The sequence below is a fragment of the Babylonia areolata genome, chromosome 30, assembly GCF_041734735.1.
Source record: "Babylonia areolata isolate BAREFJ2019XMU chromosome 30, ASM4173473v1, whole genome shotgun sequence".
NCBI classification, from domain to species: Eukaryota; Metazoa; Mollusca; class Gastropoda; order Neogastropoda; family Buccinidae; genus Babylonia; species Babylonia areolata.
In genome coordinates this window covers 4655034-4678240 of record NC_134905.1, presented here as the reverse complement: position 1 = coordinate 4678240, position 23207 = coordinate 4655034, and the positions used below count along the sequence as shown (strand labels likewise).

The 23207-nt window shown below is 43.0% G+C and overlaps 1 protein-coding gene across 1 annotated transcript in view; it reads left to right on the top strand.

Annotated features, from left to right (window-relative positions):
* Positions 1 to 23207, top strand: part of LOC143275328 (putative ATP-dependent RNA helicase Pl10) — a 31072-nt gene that overhangs the window by 6164 nt on the left and 1701 nt on the right. The window contains exons 3-16 of the mRNA XM_076579352.1: positions 258 to 398; positions 1661 to 2000; positions 2398 to 2637; positions 3339 to 3438; positions 8167 to 8302; positions 9888 to 9976; positions 12765 to 12860; positions 13248 to 13408; positions 14420 to 14564; positions 15331 to 15475; positions 18139 to 18323; positions 19806 to 19923; positions 20418 to 20574; positions 22523 to 22740. Of these exons, the coding sequence (XP_076435467.1) occupies positions 258 to 398; positions 1661 to 2000; positions 2398 to 2637; positions 3339 to 3438; positions 8167 to 8302; positions 9888 to 9976; positions 12765 to 12860; positions 13248 to 13408; positions 14420 to 14564; positions 15331 to 15475; positions 18139 to 18323; positions 19806 to 19923; positions 20418 to 20574; positions 22523 to 22730 (2261 nt within the window). The 3' untranslated portion in view covers positions 22731 to 22740. The remainder of the gene's footprint in view (positions 1 to 257; positions 399 to 1660; positions 2001 to 2397; positions 2638 to 3338; positions 3439 to 8166; positions 8303 to 9887; positions 9977 to 12764; positions 12861 to 13247; positions 13409 to 14419; positions 14565 to 15330; positions 15476 to 18138; positions 18324 to 19805; positions 19924 to 20417; positions 20575 to 22522; positions 22741 to 23207) is intronic.

The window sequence follows — 23207 nt, the reverse complement described above, 5'->3', positions numbered from 1 at the left end:
GTGTCTCGAACTCAAAAGTACTGAACCTCACCAAACCCACTGCAAAATGTCTCAAACTCAAAAGAACTGAACCTCACCAAACCCACTGCATAGTGTCTTAAACTCAAAGAACTGAACCACACCACCACCAAACTCACTGCTTGTGTCTCAGACTCAGATTAGTCAAAAGACCTGAAGCACACCACCACCAAACTCAAAAAGTCCTACTTCAGTTGCACCACCAAACTCACTGCTCCATCGTCTGCCTTGTTGTTCAGCGGGCCAGCGCTACATCCCTCCCCCCCTGCGCGGACAGCCAGGACCGCCTGTTTTGACCCCCAATCTGAGCCAGCCTCCCCCTCCCGCTGGACCACCCCCACAAGGCTGGAATGGACCCCCACCTCAGGGGGGAGGTCGAGGTAGGTTGGGTTGCCAAAGAGTTGTAGCGTTTGTGAAACTGCTTGTGTCAGTGTCAGGAGGGTGGGGGCACGGCACGTCTGTGAACTCTTACTCTTTCCCATTGATCTGCAGCAGGAAGTTGAAGGCTTTGGAATTTCACAGGCTTGGGAACATGGTAAGAGGTACATGCAGAGTGCGGACAAGGTCATGGAAGTCTGGAAAAGTCTAAGGAAAATTGAGAGGTTCCTTTCCATGGCTGGTAAAGTTGGGAGGGTAGGGATGAGGAAACCATTTTCAGGGCTGGAAAAGACTGAAAAATATGCTTTGCCTTAATTCTGGGTTTAGAAAGTCTTTGAATACTGATGAAAACCCTTCACCAGTGCCTTTCAACAAAGAGGCTTCTGATGCATTAAAACAACAACAACAAAGTGATGAAAATTGAACATCGAGACTGGGGTGTGCACCAGTCTCTTTTAAGTTGTGTAGCAGACTTTTTTCCTTTTGATATTCAGTTTGGAATTGTTTGGTGTGGAAAATTTTAATCTGGTCTGGAAAAGTTCTGAATAAAGTTTGATTTTATTTGGTCACATCTCTGGGAACCCTCTCTTGTGAAACTGGCGTCAAATGTTAGGGTTGGGGGGGACCACTCAAGCTCTCTCCCACTGAATTTTGTGAGAGGCACGTGGTGGAGAGGGGCACCTAAAATGGTGCTTATGTGTGTAAAATGCTGGTGAATGAGCACTTGCACAACCAAAAAAACTACTACTGTGGGTGTGATTGGCGCACTGGCTTTACTCCACTGTTGGTAAGTCCAGCAAGTGTATGGAGAGGTGGACATCAGGTATGCATGCCTGTGAATGTGAAAATCTTTTCCATGGAAAGATGGCCCAGTGTTCTGGTCATGTTCATACCTGTTTCTCTCAGATGTCAGAAAAGTCTGCAAACTTTTTCTGAGAAAAAGAAGGTAAAGAAAGAAACTGGGTTGAGTAGTATAAAGCAGGTAGGCTGTAAAATGAACTTAAAGCCTTCTGATGGATAAAAGGTAAGCGTTGGAGTTTGCAGCTTACAAAGGAAGCATACAGTTTCCTAAGATGACTGTATTGAAGCAGTAGAAAGGTTCACCCCTCCCCCCACACCCTCCCCCGTCCCATCCTCTTCCTCCTGTCTTGTGAGTGTTTCCCTCTCCCAACCCCCCAAGTTTCTCTGTTCCTGTGTCTGTCTCTCTCCACCTGCCATGTGAAATAAGCAAGAAAAGACCTGAACAGGTTGTCTGTCTCCTCAGATGACAGAGGCGGATATGGCGGACAGGAGCGAGGTGGCGGATATGGAGGTCAGGACCGCGGCGGCTACGGCAACCAGGACCGTGGCGGCTACGGTGGTGACCGTGGTAATTATGGTGGTGACCGCGGCAACTATGGTGGTGACCGTGGCAACTACGGCGGCGATCGTGGCTATGGCGGCGACCGTGGAGGCTACAGTGGAGGGGACCGTGGGGGTCGTGGAGGTTACAACGACTTTCGTGGGGGTCGTGGCGGGGGCGGCGGCCCCCCTCAGCAGTACAACAACTTTGGCAACAGGAGGGGCAGTGGCGGGGGTGGCTTCCAGGGTCGCCCTGACAACCGGTGAGAAGAATGAATGGTTGGGTGGGTTGGGGAAGTGGTTCTGTATTGCACGGGATACCCTGATTGGACTTTTCGCAACTTCAGCTTAAAAACCTTTTTTGTAATGGTAGGTTTCGCACACCTTGATTTTACTATACTCCGGTATTTAGGTACTTTTTCTTCTGTACACATGTGTAAAACTTCCATATCTTTTTGAATACAATCAGGCAAGAGATTCTTCAGTCTGTAGACAAAGGACAGATTTTGAAAGTAGCCTGTCTTAGAATTTTACATGAAATTATCGAAGTAATTTGTGATTTTCGACAGTGAAACAGGAAACCTCAGTCTTGATTCTGACATTTCTATAATGTGTATGCCTGTGTAATTTCTAGCCTGATCCTTGACTATTCTTGTCCAGGGGAGGCGACGGCCGCAGCTGGGGGCCGCAGGGTGGGGGTGGTGGGCGCTTTGACCGCCAGGGTGGTCCCCCCATGCCGCAGCCCAACAGCCGCTGGGACGCACTGATTGACGACCGTCAGCGTGATCGCCGCGGCAACGTGGGTCAGGGCTACAACCGCTGGGACAACCGTCAGGACTGCACGCAGGATGGGAAGGAGGATTGGTCTATCCCCCTGCCCCCCAACGAGCGGCTGGAACAGTGAGTTGGGTTTGGTTTTGTGTTGTATATTTTTTTGTTGCAGAAGATTTCTGTCTTGCGCAGAATATTTTTTGGAGGCTACTCTTCCTCAGGGGATGCTGCAGCGCTGCCTTCGTTTTTGTTGTTTGTTTGTTTGTGAGTGTATTTGTTTTAGTATTGAAGATGATTTTTCCACAGAATTTTGTCAGGTGCAATCCTTTTGTTGCTGTGGGTTTTCAGTGCTGAAGATGGGACCTTTGGTTTGCCTTCTTATCTGAAAGAAATCATTGTCGTTACAAATAGTTTAGTTCATGAGGGTTGATTTTGAGAGAGGTTAGCCACCTCAAGACCAGCAACCATGATGACAAGGGGGGGAAGACTGCTGCAGGTCTCTCCCCTTTGATCAGCATCTTAACGTTTTAATTACATATTCTCCAGCCAGGGTACGATACCTGTTGTGCAAACTACTACTCTGTTCATGTGGAGAAATCTTCAGTTGTGGTAATGTTCATTTGTGAAAGAGAAGGGTAACGGAAACTAAGACAAAATATTGAAATTGTAGACAGTGCGCCATTGAATTGGTCAAGTGCTTTGTTGGTGTGTGATGGTGCAGCAGTGGATCTTGGCATGATGGGAAGCTACAGGTACAATGTTTTTCTTGCCTGTAAAGGGCTTTACTTGTGAAACGATTGTTTGATGGCAGTGTGAACGTTGTGTTTCAGTGAGCTGTTTGGTGGGGACAACACTGGAATCAACTTTGACAAGTATGAAGACATCCCTGTGGAGGCCACTGGAGACAGCCCTCCTGGCCACATCGAGACTGTACGTACCTCTTCTCGGTGGTGTGTGTGTGTGTGTGTGTTTGCATTTTTAAGGCTCAGGACAGTTGTGATTAGTTGATCTTATTAGCAGTGGAGTACATTTGTTTGCCATATGATGACCAAAAATGTGTCCTGTCAGACTGTTGTCTGAAGACAAAGCATGGCTTACCTGATGGCAGAAGAAAATGTATCTGTGCATTAAAGCAATTGTATTGCTTTCAACTATCAGCTTGGTGTAACACAGGGCACCGCCATATTAGGTTTGGCTCTCTTGAAAGGAAACAGAAAGAGGTCAGCTGTGACATAACATCAACTGATCGCAAAGCCAACTTCCAGGAAGGCTTAGTTAGAACAAATGTGGGGAATGACAGATGAGCTGTGATTAAAACAGCAGGCCCATCACATTCATCATTTTCAAAAGCTGCGACATTCAGATCGTTTTCACTACAGGTGTTTTGTTCGGGCATGATGGAGTTAGCAAACATGCAGTTTTCCACATAAGCACTCACATTTTGCACTCACAGTTTGATATGTCAGTGTTGTTGAAGTTTCAGCAGCTTGTTATAACTTTTTTCCTGTGAACCGGAGTTTGAAATTTTAAGGATGTAAACCAAAATTCATTCCAACACAGACCTTGCACAGACGAGGTATTTTCTTTTATTTTGCAAAATCCTTGCACAGTATTTTTTAAAATTAAAAAAAAAAAATTTTTTTAAATGAATTTGTTTTGATCTGCTTGGCATGTCTGTCAAAAGCGAAAGTAAGCATGCTGACTTGTGACGTTACAACCTTATACAAAATGGCAGCCTCCACAACCATGCGAGGCATATTTAAGTACATTTTTTCTCAAGATACTAATTTATTTGCTTTGAAAGGTATTGGACGAGCCATAACTACCTAAAGTCTGTTTATGTAAGCCATAAAGTCAAACCATTTAGTGTCCCCTTTAATTGAATTGTGCATGTATTGTTTTAAGGCTGTGAATAGTGAAAAGTCTGGTAGCTCATTTAATCTCATTAGTATTTAGGGATATTTCTTGCTGTATGGTGACCAAAATGTGTCCTGTCAGACTGTTGTCTGAAGATACAGCATGGCTTACCTGATGGTAGAAACCACTTTGTGTCGCCTTCAGTTGATTTGTGTGTACATGTATTGGGGCTGAGAGTAGTGATTAATTTGGTAGTTGATATCACATTCATATTGAGGGATATTTCTTGCTGTATGATGACCAAAATGTGTCCTGTCAGACTGTTGTCTGAAGATAAAGCATGGCTTACCTGATGGCAGAAACCACATTGTGTCGCCTTTAATTGATTTTTGTGTACATGTATTAGGGCTGAGAGTAGTAATTAGTTTGGTAGTTGATATTATCACATTCATAATAGGGATATTTCTTGCTGTATGATGACCAAAATGTGTCCTGTCAGACTTGTCTGAAGATAAAGCATGGCTTACCTGATGGCAGAAACCACTCTGTGTCGCCTTTAATTGATTTTTGTGTACATATATTAAGGCTGAGACTTGATTGTTAGTTAATATTATATTATCTCATGAGTATTGAGAGATATTTCTTGCTGTGTGATGACCAAAATGTGTCCTGTCAGACTTGTCTGAAGATAAAGCATGGCTTACCTGATGGCAGAAACCACTTCACATCCCCTTTAATTGATTTGTATATACACATATTAAGGCAGAGACTTGATTAGTTTGGTAGTTAATATATTATCTCATGAGTATTGAGGGATATTTCTTGCTGTATGATGACCAAAATGTGTCCTGTCAGACTTATCTGAAGATAAAGCATGGCTTACCTGATGGCAGAAACCACTTCATGTCTTCAATTGATTTGTGTGTACATGTATTAGGGCTGAGAGTGGTGATTACTTTGGTAGTTGATATTATCACATTCATATTGAGGGATATTTCTTGCTGTATGATGACCAAAATGTGTCCTGTCAGACTGTTGTCTGAAGATAAAGCATGGCTTACCTGATGGCAGAAACCATTTCATGTCCCCTTCAGTTGATTTGTTTTCATATATTTTAAGGCTGAGACTTGATTAGTTTGGTAGTTGATATTATCACATTCGTACTGAGGGATATTTCTTGCTGTATGATGACCAAAATGTGTCCTGTCAGACTGTTGTCTGAAGATAAAGCATGGCTTACCTGATGGCAGAAACCACTTCATGTCTTCTTCAATTGATTTGTGTGTACATGTATTAGGGCTGAGAGTGGTGATTAGTTTGGTAGTTGATATTATCACATTCATATTGAGGGATATTTCTTGCTGTATGATGACCAAAATGTGTCCTGTCAGACTGTTGTCTGAAGATAAAGCATGGCTTACCTGATGGCAGAAACCATTTCATGTCCCCTTCAATTGATTTGTTTTCATATATTAAGGCTGAGACTTGATTAGTTTGGTAGTTGATATTATCACATTCGTATTGAGGGATATTTCTTGCTGTATGACCAAAATGTGTCCTGTCAGACTGTTGTCTGAAGATAAAGCATGGCTTACCTGATGGCAGAAACCACTTCATGTCCCCTTCAGTTGATTTGTTTTTCATATATTAAGGCTGAGACTTGATTAGTTTGGTAGTTAATATTATATTCTCATGAGTATTGAGAGATATTTCTTGCTGTATGATGACAAATGTGTCCTGTCAGACTTGTCTGAAGATAAAGCATGGCTTACCTGATGGCAGAAACCACTTCGTGTAACCTTTAATTGATTTTTGTGACAGTGTACATGTATTAGGGCTGAGAGTAGTGATTAGTCTTGAAGTTGATATTATCTCATTCGTATTGAGGGATATTTCTTGCTGTATGATGTCCAAAATGTGTCCAGTCAGACTGTTGTCTGAAGACAAGGCATGGCTTACCAGATGGCAAAGCCCCCCTTACCCCTTTCTGTTTCTCTCCCCCTCATCCCCACCATTTTTTTCCCTTGTTTATCTTATCTTCACTTCGATATAGCCCCATTACTGGTGATTGTTGTAAATTTTTCTGCGATATGATGACGACAATGCATCCTTACAGACTGCTTTCTGAAGAAAAAAATCATGGCTTCGTTGACAGCAGAAAAGACTTTATTAAGATATATTCAATGAAAAATATTTTTCCTCCATCCCCCTCCCCTCCCTCCCCTCTTTCTCTCTCTCCCTCTTTTTCTCTGTCTCTTTTCATACTGACATTGTCTTTGTTCATGAAGACTTTGGAATTTGTTCACATGGTGAAAGAGACCCAGTTGCATATGCAGCTGATACTTCATACAAATGATAGCAACAAGAGTTCTTGTTGCTGCTAAATTTCAGTCGGAGAAAGAAAAAAACCAACATGGAAACAAATTTGATTCTGGACAGGAAAATAGTGGGATTGGGTGTAGGTGGTATTACTATTCTACATGGATGTGTTGTCTTTACTGTGAGGAAGATAGACTGAATTTCTTCTCACTGTAGTCAGTTGTAACAATATAGTGCCGTGCAGAACTGTATGAATATTTCTCTTTGTCATATGATGACCCAAAGTGTCCTGTAAGACTGTTTGTCTGAAGAGAAAGCATGGCTTAGCTGATGGCAGCCCACCCTCCCACCTACCATTTTATTCCTTTACTGTGTGAAATATCTTGGGCATTGTTGTTCTGTCTTCTGTTTCGCTCCCCTTGTCTTTTCATGTGTCTGTCTATCCTGGCACTTTTTTGTGTACAAATGATTGCAGCAAGAGTTCTTGTTCATGCAAATTTCATCAGGGGGGTGGAAAAGACAAAAAAAAAAAAGACATGGAGATAAATTTCAAGACAGGAAAATACGGGATGGTGTGTGGGTAGTGCCACTCTGTAAGGATGTGTTGTTTCTAATGTGAAAGAGAGCAGCCTGAATTTCTCCTCACTGCAGTCTTTTTAACAATATACTGCAGTGCCGAACAGAGTATTTCACTTTGCCATATGATGACTCAATGTGTCCTGTCAGACTGTTGTCTGAAGAGAAAGCATGGCTTACCTGATGGCAACCCACCCTCCCACCTACTATTTATTTATTTATTATTTTTTTTGTCCTTTGTGATTGAAATATCTTGGGCATTTTCATTCTGTCTTCTCTTTCTCTTCCCTTAATCTTTGCGTATGTCTGCCTGTCCTTGCTCTGTTTTGTGTACAAAAATAGAAATGTGCTCTGACTAAAGGTTGTGATTGTCGTAAGGTGCACCTTTTTGCCATAGGATGACCCAGTATGCCCTGACAGACTCCATCTGAAGAAAAAGCATGGCTTAGCTGATGGCAGAAAAAGATTCAAATGAGTTTGATATTTTTATTTACAGTCACAGTAATTGAGTCTCATTTTCTGTTAGAATTGAGCAGTGGTTGGTTTTTTCAGCGTGCAGTAAAGGAATGGTTAACAGTTTTAGTTAACAGTTTTAGTTTTAGAGAACATTTCCTATCGTCCACCTGTAGGTTTTTGTTACCCTGGACAGTTGGACGTGTGTGTATTTCAAGCCCTGCCAATACAGAATTTACCTCGCATGATAGATCTTGCTGACCACACCTGTGCAAAACTCTTCAGGGTGTCTCAACTCATGAATGAAGAACATGTGTGCCTATACCTGCGCAAAGCTCGTCAAGGTATCCTGACTAATGTATGAAGAACATACGTGCCTATACCTGTGCCAAACTCTTCAAGGTATCAAGTAATGTATGAAGAACGTGTGTGCCTTCCTGTGTGTGCTTCCAGTTTGAGGACTGCAAGCTGGGGGAGATCATCCGCAACAATATTGTGCTAAGCAAGTACAGCAAGCCCACCCCTGTGCAGAAGTTTGCCCTGCCCATCGTGCTGGGAAAGAGGGACCTGATGGCCTGTGCCCAGACTGGTGAGTACCTGTGGGGTGGGGTGGAGTGGTGTTGGGTGGTTTCTTGCTTGCGGTGGGCGTATGTGTGTGTGTGTGTGTGTGTGTGTGTGTGTGTGATTTATTTTGTTTAGTAGTGGCAGGTTTGGTGGCACTCGGCCAGCGTGCTTGGCACTTGGCCAGCGTGATGGGTTTATGTGAAAGTCATGCATCTGCGCCTTGTGTTTTTTTCAAAGCAGATGTGATGTGGGGCCCATATCTGTCCACATGCTTTGACACCTTGAAACTGAAACCCAAACTTTTTTTAAATTATTTTATTTTTATTATTATTATTATTATTTTTTTTTATAAATGTTTTGTTTTTAGAGAGCTGCTATGTATGTATTTGTGTGTGTGGGTGTCATGGGTGGGAAGTATTTCCATATTACACAGATTTTTGTATTGGCAATTTGGAATTTTTTTTTTTTTTGTTCTTGGTATTTTCTTTTTCCACCCCAACTTTTTATTTTTTAAACAAACCTTGAAGGAGGAATACATGGTTGACGAATGTAGATCTATCGCAGTCCTTCATTCCTGTCCTGAACTCGGGAGGAGAGAGAGGGGTGTGTCGACAGTGGCTGGCTGCCAGGTGATGAGATGTTTTGTGGTTGGTTGTCTTAACACACGATGGGGAAAGCAAGCATGGCTTATCTGATGGCAGTCACGGCTGTATTCAGAAGGGGTGGGTAAGAGGAGGGAAGGTGTGGGTGACACTTGTATGGACGCTTCTGATAAACAAGTGCAGTTTAGAAGTGTGTGTGTATCTGGATTTGTCAACTGTTTGTGGGACTTCACAAGTTCCATGCAGAGTTCAGCATTTCCCCCCTGAGGTGAGAGGGCTCTTGGCCACACAGAAATTTGTCTGACATGGGACACAGAAACTGGGGGTATCGGCAGAACACTGACTGAAAATCTTTTCAGTTGTGTTTTTGTGTACTCAAGGAAGGCTTTACTACATTGTCACACTAAAATAGGGTGGAAGAGGAAAGGTTTAGAGTTAATTTGTTTTTCAGTTTTTTTATTTTTTTATTGATTTTTATTATATTTTTTATTGATAGTTTCAGCAGATGGTGTCTCTGTGTCAGTGTTAAATAAATGAGAACATTTGAAGCTGTGGAAACATTTCTGAAGGGACAGAATGTATTCTTTGGAGGTGGGGGGGAGGGGGGGGGACAGCAATGCTTTTATTGTCTTCCCTCATGTTTTCTGCCTGTCTGCCACATGATGACCAGAAAGATAATGGTGATTGGTCAGAATGAACATGACAGAAATAGGATGGTTTATCTGATGGCAGCTGATAACATGTATTTTGGGGGATTTGTTCTGTTGTCTGCTTATTTTTCTTTTTCAGATGTATTCTAAAAGGTCAGGTGCGTCATCAAGATAGTATATCTGATTATTGAAGAGAAAGACAAGTTCTATCACTAAGATGTATGGTGAAATACGGTGTGAGACAGACCAAGACCTTATCACTGATGCAATGTCTGCCTGAGTGAAGCAGCAAGGTGTGTGAAAGATGACTTGTCACAAAGATGTATGCCTGAAGCAATGGTGTGTGTGTGTGTCTCAGGGTCTGGAAAGACTGCAGCTTTCTTGCTGCCCATCCTGAACCAGGTGTATGAGAATGGACCTACCCCTACCTCCCAGCAACCCAACCAGGTGAGTGACAGGCTGTGCGATGTAAGTGTGTGTGTGTGTGTAGCACTGATAGTGACAGCCAATTTAGGTGACTCCATCATTAAAAGCTAATAAAGTTAAGCATGCGCAGAAATGTAGACAAATAGACCAGTGGATGATGAGATGTGATGTTGGATTCCCCTACATGATTCACCATGATAGAACTTCCACTCTGATCACTGGTGCTGGATATTGTTTGTGTTTTTACCTGTAGGAGTGGGTTCAGTAGTATTTTGTTTTTCAGTGGGATGGTGCAGTTTTGATAGGTCTGGGATATTACTTAGTAATACATTATCACAATTTTTGTTAAAAACAACAAAACATACATGAACTCAAGTGTAAACACACAGACCAGTGGATGATGAGATGTTATGTTGGATTCCCCTACATGATTCACCATGATAGAACTTCCACTCTGATCACTGGTGCTGTAGATGTTGGGTCTACATCAGTCTTGTAGTGCAGTACTGCTGTGGTAGTGACCTGCTTCTAGACTGCAGGCACATGTTGTGCACTTTACAGGGTTCATATAGAGTCATGCAAATCTGCAAGAGTCAGAGAACCAATTCTTTGAAACATGTGTTGCCCTTCAGGGTCCAGAAAAAGTCTTGGGTAATTATATAGAGTCATGCAAGTCTGCAAGAGTCGGAGAACCAATTCTTTGAAACGTGCTGCACTTCAGGGTCCAGAAAAACTCTTGGGAATTGTAATAAAACCCATTACCAGTATGCTTCAATAAAGAGCTTAGGTGTTTGAAAAACAACCACCAAGAACAAATAAGTGGTGTAATTTGAACGTGGAAGGCGGGATATCCACCAGAATATTGAGTTTGGTTTATTCACATCAGTGGAAACCCTCTAATACTCTAGCTCTGTTGTTAACAGCCACTTTACAGTGACTGGTTTTTTTGTGTGTGTTTTTTTTATAACTGTGATAAGAGGCAGTCTTGCATTGAAAATGTCATTTGTTACAACTATCGACCACTTAATAGCTAGTGACTTATGTATTCAGGGAAAAAAAAATCACAATTTTTTTGTTGAACCTACCTTCGTCCATTAGATCTTATCAGGGTCAACCCCCCCAACCCCCACCCCCACCCCCTACACCTTCCTGGCATGCCTTCCTGGGCCCTTATTGGCAGGATGTTCAGTCTGTTGTGGGTCAGTGGATGATGAGATGTGATGTTGGATTCCCCTACATGATTCACCATGATAGAATTTCCACTCTGATCACTGGTCCTGGGTAACAGTCGTATTTTGTTTTTCAGTGGGATGGTGTAGTTTTAATAGGTCTGGGATATTACTTACATAATCGTGATTTTTATTTCGAAAAAAAAACAACAATAAACAGATGAACTAAAAAACAACAACACAACAAAACATACTTATAGCACATGCATGAACAAAAATGTTCACGCTAGGCCAGTGGATGATGAGATGTTATGTTGGATTCCCCTACATGATTCACCATGATAGAACTTCCACTCTGATCACTGGTCCAGAGTATTTTAGTGTTTTTACTTGTAAGAGTGGGTTCAGTAGTATTTTGTTTTTCAGTGTAAATGTGCAATTTTGATAACTCTGGGATATTATTTACATTATTGTGAGTTTTATATAATGAAACAAACAACAAAACATACTTTAAGCACATACATGAACATAGTTCCCCAATCCTGGTGGCCATCGATGTGAGTGGGGGACAGCTGTAGATTTTTGTTTGTTTGTTCAACGAGAGTAGTGTGGCCAGTGGATGATGAGATGTTATGTTGGATTCCCCTACATGATTCACCATGATAGAAGTTCCACTCTGATCACTGGTGCTGGATATTATTAGTGTTTTTACTGGTAAGAATGGGTTCAGTTTTTATTTTATTTTTATTTTTATTTTATTTTAGGGGATGCTGTTAATTTGATAGGTCTTGAATATTATTTACATAATCATGACTTTCTAATTTTTTTAAACAACAAAAAACAACCACCCCACAACAACTGCTAAACAAGAACAACAGAAACTACTTTGAGCACATTCATGAGCACAAATGTTCACACAGACCAGTGGATGATGAGATGTTATGTTGGATTCCCCTACATGATTCGCCATGATAGAACTTCCATTCTGATCACTGGTCCTGTGTTATATTTTTTTTCTTGTCAGTTTGTTGGACAGTGTTGTAGCGTACAATTTTGCAGTAAACTGTATAGCCAAATGTAATTCTTGCATTCTGGTTAAATGTAAGTAGCTTGATCCTTTCATGAGAAATAAAATGGAATGATGGAACCTTTTTATTGGAGGGGAAAGAATGCAGTTGGATGCATGCATATGCTCTGCTTTTCTTAATGCACATGTATGAACTGACAGTGCATACTCCCAACACCTACTGTCCTAAAGCCTCCTTTGCCTGGAGAGAGTGGGGATGTAACTTGGGCTAGACGCACTCTGCAATTATTAATTCTAGTCCAGCTAGTGGGACAGCAGTTGCTGCTTCTGTTCTGATGGTCATAGTGTGACAGGACAATGAAGAACACACACACTTGCACACACACTCAGACTCACACTCACACTCTTATCTCTCTCTCTCTCTCTCACACACACACTCACCCACACACACACTCTCTCCCTCCCTCTCTCTCTCTCTCACGTATACATGCATGCGCGCGCACTCACTCACAGAGTTTGGGGTTGGGGGAGTGCTGACTTGTCCATTGTTACTCTACATGTGACGCCACAGAAAAGAGCAGAATGATGTTTATACGTGCATGTGTGTGTGCAGGGCCGTGGGTACGGTCGTCGCAAGATGTTCCCCATCGCCCTGGTCCTGGCCCCAACCCGTGAGCTGGCCTCTCAGATCTACGATGAGGCCCGCAAGGTAAGCTCTCTTCTGATTTTCTCACCATTTTGATTGTGCTAAGCGATGTGTATATTGCGCCATTTGTTGCTTTTGGCAAGCAAAAACAAATGGATGTACTCAGGGAGTAGAATGAATGAATGAATAGACATAGACTTTAGGTTGTTTCATAGTGCTGGGTAATTGAAATGAAACAGTTGTATTATATTTTGGGCTTCCCAAATCACTGACAGAATGCAGATGACCATTGATGAAAGGGGCATAAACCGCCACTCAAAATAGTGTCTTTCCGGGGAGCTTGATCCAGTAGCTTTAACAAATTTTTGGCATTAAGTGTTTGAAATATTCAAAACAATTAAAACAAAAAACTTCTGTGGTTTTGAACCTTTGCAATGTGACCTATTCCAGTTTGCTTACCGTTCACGCCTGAGGCCCTGCGTGGTTTACGGAGGTGCCGATATCGGTGCCCAGATGCGTGACCTTGACCGTGGGTGTCACCTGCTGGTGGCGACTCCTGGCCGTCTGGTGGACATGATGGAGAGAGGCAAGATCGGCCTGGACCATTGCAAGTGAGTGGTGGTGTGGGACCCCTGTCAAGGTTAGGGGCAGGTTCATGAGGTCCCTGTAAAGGTTAGGGTTTGTGAGGAAGGACGTGATGGAGATGAGGGCGGGTGTGCGGGCACGGGAATTGAGGAATTTTATCCAGGGTCAGCTGGAACCCCACTGTATGGAGGTGGTATTTCTGTATCAATGGATTTATGTATTGCTGGGTTTTGTAGAGTCATGGAAGTTGGGAAAAGTCTTAGAAAAATAAGAGAGCCATTTCCAGGGCTAGAAAAGTCTTGGATAAAATGCATTTTGCCCTTCGGTGTGAAAAAGTCTTGGATTTGGAAGTAAAAATGGTACTGGTCAGTGGCTTTATTCTGTTTGATGGTTTTAGTCAATACTGCCATGCCTTGATCCGGATTATTTTCCCCTCAGTGCGGATGTGAAAATAAAGGTGGGTGGGGAAGTTGTTCACCGAGCGAAGAGTGGCCAGTGGATGATGAGATGTGATGTTGGATTCCCCTACATGATTCACCATGATAGAACCTCCACTCTGATCACTGGTCCACACTTGCTTGGAAATGATGATTGTGGAAGTGATGATTGACAGTTAAACAGAAACACTGTTGGACAGTGGGGGGAAAAAAGATAAGGTGGTGCTGCACTGTGGTGACTGCTTTCTCTGGGGACAGCAGCCCCAAAGTTCACACAAGACAATACAATACAAAACAATAGAATGCAATGCAATACAACATGATGCAGTGCAGTTTAAATGCAGTGCAATACAATAACTTATTAAAGTCATGCTTGGAGTCAGCTGTGGTACAAAGTCCCACACCTAAAAAGAAACAAAGAAAACAAAACAAAACACACACATTCACACAAAACAGCGCCTCTTAGCTACTGATGGTACAACCCCTCACCCCCCGCATCCTCCCTCACCCTCCCTCCAGAGTCAGTCTCCCAATCCGTGTGTTGTTCTGACCACTGCACCCGGACATCCATTAACACAAGTCGCTGACTTTGGCCTGCAGGTTCCTGGTGTTGGACGAGGCTGACCGCATGCTGGACATGGGTTTTGAACCCCAGATCCGCCGCATCGTTGAGAAGGACACCATGCCTCCTGTTGGCAAACGGCAGACACTGATGTTCAGCGCCACCTTCCCCAAAGAAATCCAGGTGAGTTGGAACAAGCTTGCTGGTCTACCTAGTGATTGGTTTTCCTGTATTTGAATAAGTTGAAAAAGCAAGTCAGGGATACAGAGGGGAGGTAACCTATTCCGGGAGGTCATCGGCCGTAGCTACTTGAGTGTCCTCCGCATAGGCGGGTAGTAGTTTGCACAGGACAGGAATTGGATTCCATGCCAGAGTCTGCACTCGTGGGTCACAGTATGTTAGATAAACGTAATTTTAGGGAAAAAAATTTCCTTATTGTATTAAAAAAAATTTTTTTTTTTACTTTGTTTCTGTCTTGGTTTTTCAGAATGAATGAATATTTTTCACACTGGTAGTTGTGTGTGTGTTGGCATTGTTGTTCTGTGGTGTGTATGTTTGCTGCTGTCAGCGGGTTGACACACAAATCAATATTTTGATAACTAGATAACTAAGATGTCTAGGTTGGTGGCATGATAAAGATGATGTGCAGTTGCTGCTAGTTGGGGATGTATACATATCATCTTGAGATATTTTTCTGTGTGCATGAATTAGTTTTGTGACATAATTATTCGTGTCCCCTGCAGAATGGACTGATAATCATATGAATTTTTGTGTCTTGGTTGTTAGGGGTAAGGTGGGCAGGCCATGGGGCGAGGGGGGAAATACAGTTGTTGATTGATGGGATGTGCTGCTGCTGGTTGGCACACAGGGTATGTAAATAGTGATTTGATTGGTTGATGCTTAGTGTGGGGGATGTAAACAGTGTTTAATTACATGTACTTAACCACAGCTGCTGGCGCGCGACTTCCTGGACAACTACATTTTCCTGGCGGTGGGTCGCGTGGGCAGCACCAGTGAGAACATCACGCAGAAGGTGGTGTGGGTGGAGGAGAACGAGAAGCGATCCTTCCTGCTTGACCTGCTCAACGCTTCAGGTATCGGTAATGGCGTTGTTGTTGTGCTTTGTGTGGTGTTGGTGCATGTGGTGTGGTGTGGTGTGTGTGTGTGGCAAGAAGTTACTCCATGAAACAATGTCCTGCTTCAGTAGCTGGTGTTTGGTTCTCTCTTCCAGTACACACTGTGTGTGAGTGTGTGTGTGAATGTGAGTAAAGAGGGGGAGGATGTGAGGTGGGTGCTTACAAGTAATACCTATGAAGCCCCATGTTTTTGCCTTGACCAGTGGATGATGAGATATTATGTTGGATTCCCCTACATGATTTACCATGATAGAACTTCCACTCTGATCACTGGTCCATTGGCCCAGGCAGGTAGATCTGTCCTTTTTCTGATAGCACAGGTGTTTAAATCACCATGTTTGAGATGCAGAGGTATAATTCTTACATTGAGAGGTGCTGACAGCAGGGATGTTTAAACAACTGTGTTCCAGGCACAGAAGTATTATACTTACATAAAGAGCTGCTAACTTTTCATCAAATTGTAGCTTTATTATTTTAACATACTTGCATGAAATAGACAAAATGTTATCACTGCAAATCATTGTACACTGTATCACTGTGGGCTTGAAAACTGGGCTTGCATTTGTTCACATGAGGTTCTCTGTAGCGTTCACATAAAACAGTGTTTCTGATGAACCAGTCTGCCAGAAGTTTCAGCTGTGAGCTGCTTTCATCTCTCCCTTTCAGTGTCATTCTCTAGGATTATCCTGTTGATAGTAATTCAGTTGTCTGTCTGGTTCAAGGATGGTATACAGTTAAACTTAGCCCTTGTTCTTGATATGTTGTCATTCCTCTTCATTTTTTCTTTTCTTTTTTTAATAATCACAATGTCAGAAAATTGACAGAAGTCACCATTTTCTGAATCAAAAGAGTTGATTTAAATCTTGGCTGGAGTTGGATGATTTATCACTGTTCATTTTCTGAATGCACATCACAAAATTGACAGCGCTACAAAAGAGTGAATTTGAATCCTCTTGGAGTGGAGGATCAAAAATCTTCATGGAGCAGAGGATCAAAAATAGCTATTTTTACAGCCAGCCATGAATTGTCCACAGCGCTAGCCATTTTCACTCAGATGGACAAACACGGAATTCACTGCCTTTTTTCAGTCATAGTCCCTCTCTTACATCCTTCAATATAAAACTAAAACATCCCTTTTCAAGCAGTCTGCATAATGAACCAGTCAGGTGACGTCCTACAAAAAGTTATTGCCATAGTGCTTAGAAGATGTCCACTGACGTCCTGCATATTTTCCAATTTTTCCTTCATTGGAGTTTGGTTCAATTCACATAAACAGACTCTGAATGGTTAGTTTGTGTCTGGATTATAAAAATACTATTTAAATGAACATGCATCAGGTAGAAGACCCCTTTCTACTCAATAATGATTTGTTACTGACCATGTGATAAGCACGTGGAAAAGGGGTTTGCATCATGTGCAAAAAAAGGCATTGAAAACTGTCCAGCAAAGCAAGTGGTCAAAGTCAGCAGATTTACACAATTCTGAAAGCTGTGCTTGTGATTGTGGACAGTGAGAGCGATGGAGGAGGATCTCTCTTGTCTGATGATTGGTTTGAACATACAGGTGATTGACAACGACAGTAATGAAACTGACAGCCCATTTGATGGTAATTCAGTCCGTCCATCCAATCCGACAGTGGTTTGAACAAGTGGCTATGACTGACAGAATACATGCAGCAAGCGTTGGAAGAAGGGGAGGAGAGGGAGAGGAGTGATGTAAGACGATAGGTCAAATGCCAGCCAGAGGTTGTGAAGAGGGCGTGGTTTTTGGGAAGAGTGTACTGACATTTCAGTGCAGACTGTAGGAAATCTACAACTGCCAATTCTGCACGATTTTTACGAATGGCAGGGTTGAACCTGCATTGGATGTGAAAGACATGCTTTTTGTTTTTAACGTGGTTTTTTTCCCCCGCTAAATCAGATGGTTGGCTAGTTTGAAGAGATGGCAAGCCGGATGCACAGCAGACACTTTAATCGGCCCATGTGCAACTTGAAAGGAGTGAATGTCATCAAACACCAAACATGGAGTATAATACAAACTCCTCCTCTTGCAAAAGCTCTTAGCTGTCAAAAAGCTTGCCAGCTCAGCTCTGAGACCGTGATTGACCTTGTTCGTTGACTATACCTATCTTTGTCATTTTTGTCATTGTTGGGACAGTGATTCACTTACTTGTGTGCATGAGCTGTGATTTGTTTTTATAAACTTAATGCCTGTTTTAATTTCTTCTGCAGGTATAATCTGACAATAGGCATGCTATTTCTAGCTGTATTTTGTTTCTTTTCTTTATGGATGTCATTATGTAGAGGTGGAAATAGGCTTTTTTTGTTGCACAAAGATTATTATCTCGACTTTACATGCCTGAACAGTTATCTGCTGTCAACCTAATTGGGGAAAAAGCCCAGGAGCTGAATCCACATTCATTTTCCTTCACAAAAACGTTTACTTTCTTTCTGTATCCCCCCATAGTTCTTGTGCCATAATTTTTTTTTTATAGAATTTATTACCCCCGAATCCTCAAAATTCCCTAGCAAGGGGAGAGCAAAGCGCATTGAGAAGTTTGAAAGCAGAATATAAATGCACTGCTATCACTGATGTAGAAAAACTTCATCTCACTCCAACAGCGGGCCCCGAGTCGCTGACCCTGGTGTTTGTGGAGACCAAGAAGGGAGCCGACTCTCTGGAAGACTTCCTCATCCGTGAGAACTACCCAGCCACCAGTATCCACGGCGACCGTTCCCAGCGTGAGCGGGAGGATGCTCTGCGTGTCTTCAAGAATGGAGAACGCCCGATCTTGGTGGCCACCGCTGTGAGTGGGGGACAGCTGTAGATTTTTTGTTTGTTTGTTTGTTCATCGAGCGTAGTGTGGCCAGTGGATGATGAGATGTGATGTTGGATTCCCCTACATGATTCACCATGATAGAACTTCCACTCTGATCACTGGTCCCTGGTATTATTGGTGTTTTTACCTGTAGGGGTGGATTCAGTTTGTTTGGTATGGTGTAGTTCTTATGGGTCTGGGATATTCTTACCATTATCATGATTTTTGTTTTGGAAAAAATGAACAACAACAAAACCTTCTCTGAGCAAATAACAGTACACAGATGTAAACACACAGACCAGTGGATGATGAGATGTTGTGTTGGATTCCCCTACATGATTCACCATGATAGAACTTCCACTCTGATCACTGGTACTGGGTATTATTGATGTTTTTAGCTGTGGGAGTGGATTCAGTTGTAGTTTGTTTGGTATGGTGTAGTTCTGACAGGTCGTGATTTTTTATTTATTTATTTATTTTTTTTAAGAAATGAACAACGGTAAAACCTACTCTTGTACACAAATGTAAACACACAGGCCAGTGGATGATGAGATGTTATGTTGGATTCCCCTACATGATTCACCATGATAGAACTTCCACTCTGATCACTGGTGCACAATTGCTTGGAAACAATGATTGTGGAAGGGAATGATTGACAGTGAAACAGATGCGCTTCAGGACAGGAAAAAAAAAAGCGATGTGGTTGGCGCTGCACTGTGGTGACTGCTCTCCCTGTGGAGACAACAGCCCTGAATTTCACACACTTCATAGGCACGCAGAATAGGTCACTAGCTACTGCAGCCACTTTTGATTACTCCACATGAGCAGGGGTAGTAGATTGCACAGGACAGGAATCGGACCCCCAACTGGAGTCTGTTTCAGTGGGTCATGGATGTTACAGTATGATTTAAATATGATTTTAATTACACATACTTAACCGTGACCCAACTAGTGCAGACTCCGGCAGGGGTCTGACATTCCTGTCCTGTGCAAACTACTATCCGCCTATGCGGAGAAAACAGAACTACGGCCGATAACCTCCCGGAAGTAGGTAACCTCCCCTTTGTCCCGCTGGCTAGCGCCCTCTTTTTCTGGCAGCCATTATTACTCCTGTTCCTGTGCTCTCCATACAGCTAAGTTTTTTCGTATTTTCTGTCTGTCGATTCTCTGGTGTTCTTGTTTTTTGTCAAATTGATTTTAGAGGAAAAGAATTTCCTTTTTAATTTTGAAATTTTGTTTCTCCATTAATACTTTATGATCAAGACTTCTGTGTGATGTGTTGGGATTTTTGATGGGGTGGTAGGGGGTGGTGTGGGGGTGGGTGGGCTGGGGGGGTTGATGCCGTGAACGCATAATCTGAAGTTTGGAAATGTTTATGCACCCGATAGAAATCAAATTAATACTTTCATTCGTTGATACGTTTATTGATATTTGATTGTATATTGACATCACTTGATCAATTGTGGACAGGTGGCTGCGCGAGGTCTGGACATCCCCAACGTGCGACACGTCATCAACTTTGACCTCCCCAGTGACATTGAGGAGTATGTGCACCGCATTGGCCGTACTGGTCGTGTGGGAAACCTGGGTACGTACCTGTTTGGTTCAGGTGCTTGTGTACTTCATACTGGTTATGTGGGAAACCTGGGTACATATGCACCTGTTTTGTTGGTGGTGCATGTGTACTTCACTCATTACCACCTGGTAGAGATGGGTGTTCACGGTCAGGTGTGAATGGGTGGGTTTGGGGGATGGTTGGACAGGAGATGATGTGAGCAGTTAATGATGAGCAATATTTTACCATGAACTGTGTTGTTTTGCAAGGTTTTTCTTTTCTTTTTTTCCCTGTCTTAGTTCTGTAACCCCCTATCCATCATCAGGGATAAAAAGAAAAGAAAGAAAAAAAGACATTAAAGATACAAACTTGCAAAAGAAAAGCAAAACGAAACCCAACAAACAAAACCAAACCAAACTTGGAAGTAGTGTAACATCACACGAACCTCTCCCATCTGAAGAAAGCTTGAAACCATTCCCACCTGCCCCGCCTGAGGAAAAACTGAAGGCTGTGTGTTCCAATCCCAGGTCTGGCCACGTCTTTCTTCAACGAGAAGAACAAGAACATCACGCGGGACATGCTGGACCTGCTGATTGAGGCCAACCAGGAGGTGCCCAGCTGGCTGGAGTCCCTGGCCTACGACTCCAGACCCACCGGGGGCAGCCGACGGGGCGGACCACGACGGTGAGATGGCAGTTTATAATAATAATGATGATGATAATGGATGTATCGCGCTCTTTCTCTCTAAGAGCATAGGGTGCTTTGCATGAAAGAAAAATATTACAAATTACATTAATCATTCATGACCACTCTTTCTCAAAACCCCTCCCACACTCTCCCTCTCCCACTCTTCATGCATCCAAAGTGAGCTGACATGGATGGTGTTGGAGAAGAAGGAAGCTGACAGTGCTTATAGATAGGTTTTAAAAAGACGAGTTTTTAGTGATGAGTGAAAAGCAGAGATGGAATCAGATGCATGGATAAGATGAGGAAGGTTGTTCCAGATGTGGGGAGCAGCAAAGAGGAAAGATCGTTCACCATAGGTTGCTTTGTGTGTGGGGGTGGGGGGGGGCATGTGTTATTCTCTGCTTCCCTTTGTCTCTCAAGTACTCTTTGTCTGCCTGAAGGGGTCCTGTATTCTCTGCTTCCCTTTGTCTCTCAAGTACTCTTTGTCTGCCTGAAGGGGTCCTGTATTCTCTGCTTCCCTTTGTCTCTCAAGTACTCTACCTGGGGGAGATGTCCTTTGTTATTCTCTGCTTCCCTTTGTTTCTCAAGTACTCTACCTGGGGGAGATGTCCTTTGTTATTCTCTGCTTTCCTTTGTCTCTCAAGTACTCTTTGTCTACCTGGGGGAGATGTCCTTTGTTATTCTCTGCTTTCCTTTGTCTCTTAAGTATTCTTTGTCTGCCTGGGGGAGATGTCCTTTGTTATTCTCTGCTTTCCTTTGTCTCTTAAGTATTCTTTGTCTGCCTGGGGGAGATGTCCTTTGTTATTCTCTGCTTCCCTTTGTCTCTCAAGTACTCTTTGTCTGCCTGGGGGAGATGTCCTTTGTTATTCTCTGCTTCCCTTTGTCTCTCAAGTACTCTTTGTCTGCCTGGGGGAGATGTCCTTTGTTATTCTCTGCTTTCCTTTGCCTCTCATAACTTTTGTCTGCGTGGACGTTGATCAGATCTGTGCTCTCAGCTCGTCTAAATCTGGCCTTGAAACCTACCTCTTTTTCCACATTAGCTTGTCCATACCCTTTCTTCCCCCCCCCCCCCCAATCAGTAGTTTCTCCAGTGTTCTGTCAACTTGTGTTTGTTTTAGTCTATCATCCTTTGTGTCAGAGTCGTGCATGTGTGTGAAAGTTGTCTGTGAAAGGGTTTTGGTTAGTTTCTGTATGAGAATTAGTACGATATACATAATTATAGATTTTTATTGTTATGTCTCCTGAGATTTAGAACTTTTTATGTTGAGCTAGAATATGTTATTTCTTCTTCTGCGTTCACTCGTATGCACACGAGTGGGCTTTTACGTGTATAACTATTTTTACCCCACCATGTAGGCAGCCATACTCCGTTTTCGGGGGTGTGCATGCTGGGTATGTTCTTGTTTCCATAACCCACCGAACGCTGACATGGATTACAGGATGTTTAACGTGCGTATTTGATCTTCTGCTTGCATATACACACGAAGGGGGTTCAGGCACTAGCAGGTCTGCACATATGTTGACCTGGGAGATCGTAAAAATCTCCACCCTTTACCCACCAGGCGCCGTCACCGTGATTCGAACCCGGGACCCTCAGATTGACAGTCCAACGCTTTAACCACTCGGCTATTGCGCCCGTCAGAATATGTTATGGATCAACATATCTGTACTGGAACACGCACATACACACACACTTCCCTTTCCTCTGTTTTCAGATTCGTTCTTGTTTTCAGATCGGCAGGAATTGCACACATGAACCATGAAAGCTTTGCCCCATCTTTGTCCCTGTCTTACCAGTAAACTTAATTTTGTTTGTAGATTTGTGCAGCTGTTGTAGTGGGATGTTACAAAAGGTTTTGGGGGAAAATGCTTGAAAGGTTTGAAAAACAAAAAAACATTTTGTGATACGATAGTGAGTGTGAACCCTATTTGCCACTGTTTCCAGCTTCAACAACTCTGGCGGAGGTTTCGGCGGCCGTGACTACCGCCAGAACAAGGCCGGCAAGAACTTTGGCAACCAAGGTAACTACGGCAACCAGGGCTACCAGCAACAGTACAGCCAGGGCTACGGTGGCTATGGGGGCAATTACGGTGGCAGTTACGGGGGTAACTACGGCAACTCTGCCCAGACCAGTGACTGGTGGGGCAACTGAGCTATGCCAGGTGAGTGCAAGTGATTATTGTTATTTATTATTGATGCTTACATATGTTTGATGAGATGATAAATTGGGATTATGTGTGCAGTATGCACTTGTCAAAGAACTGATGGCAACAAAGGGTTGCCCCCTGGCAAAATTATGGAGGAAAATCAACTTTGATAGTAAAACAAATGCAGTTGCATGCAGAAAATTAATTTAAAAAAAAAGAATGATATGGGAGGTGTGTTCTGTGATGGCACACTCTTCCCAGGGGAGAGCAGCCTGAAACTTTACACAGGGAGATCTGTTGTGAAAAAAAAAGTGATGCAATACACACATGCGCACGTGCACACACACACACGCACGGAGGTGAGCAGCACAGAAACTGTCTCCTGCTCCACATTTCTTCCTATATCTTCTCCTCGCCTGCGCGCTCGCACGCCCATGCATGCGCACATCTTTTGTCTGAATCACTCTCTCCCTCTCTCTCTG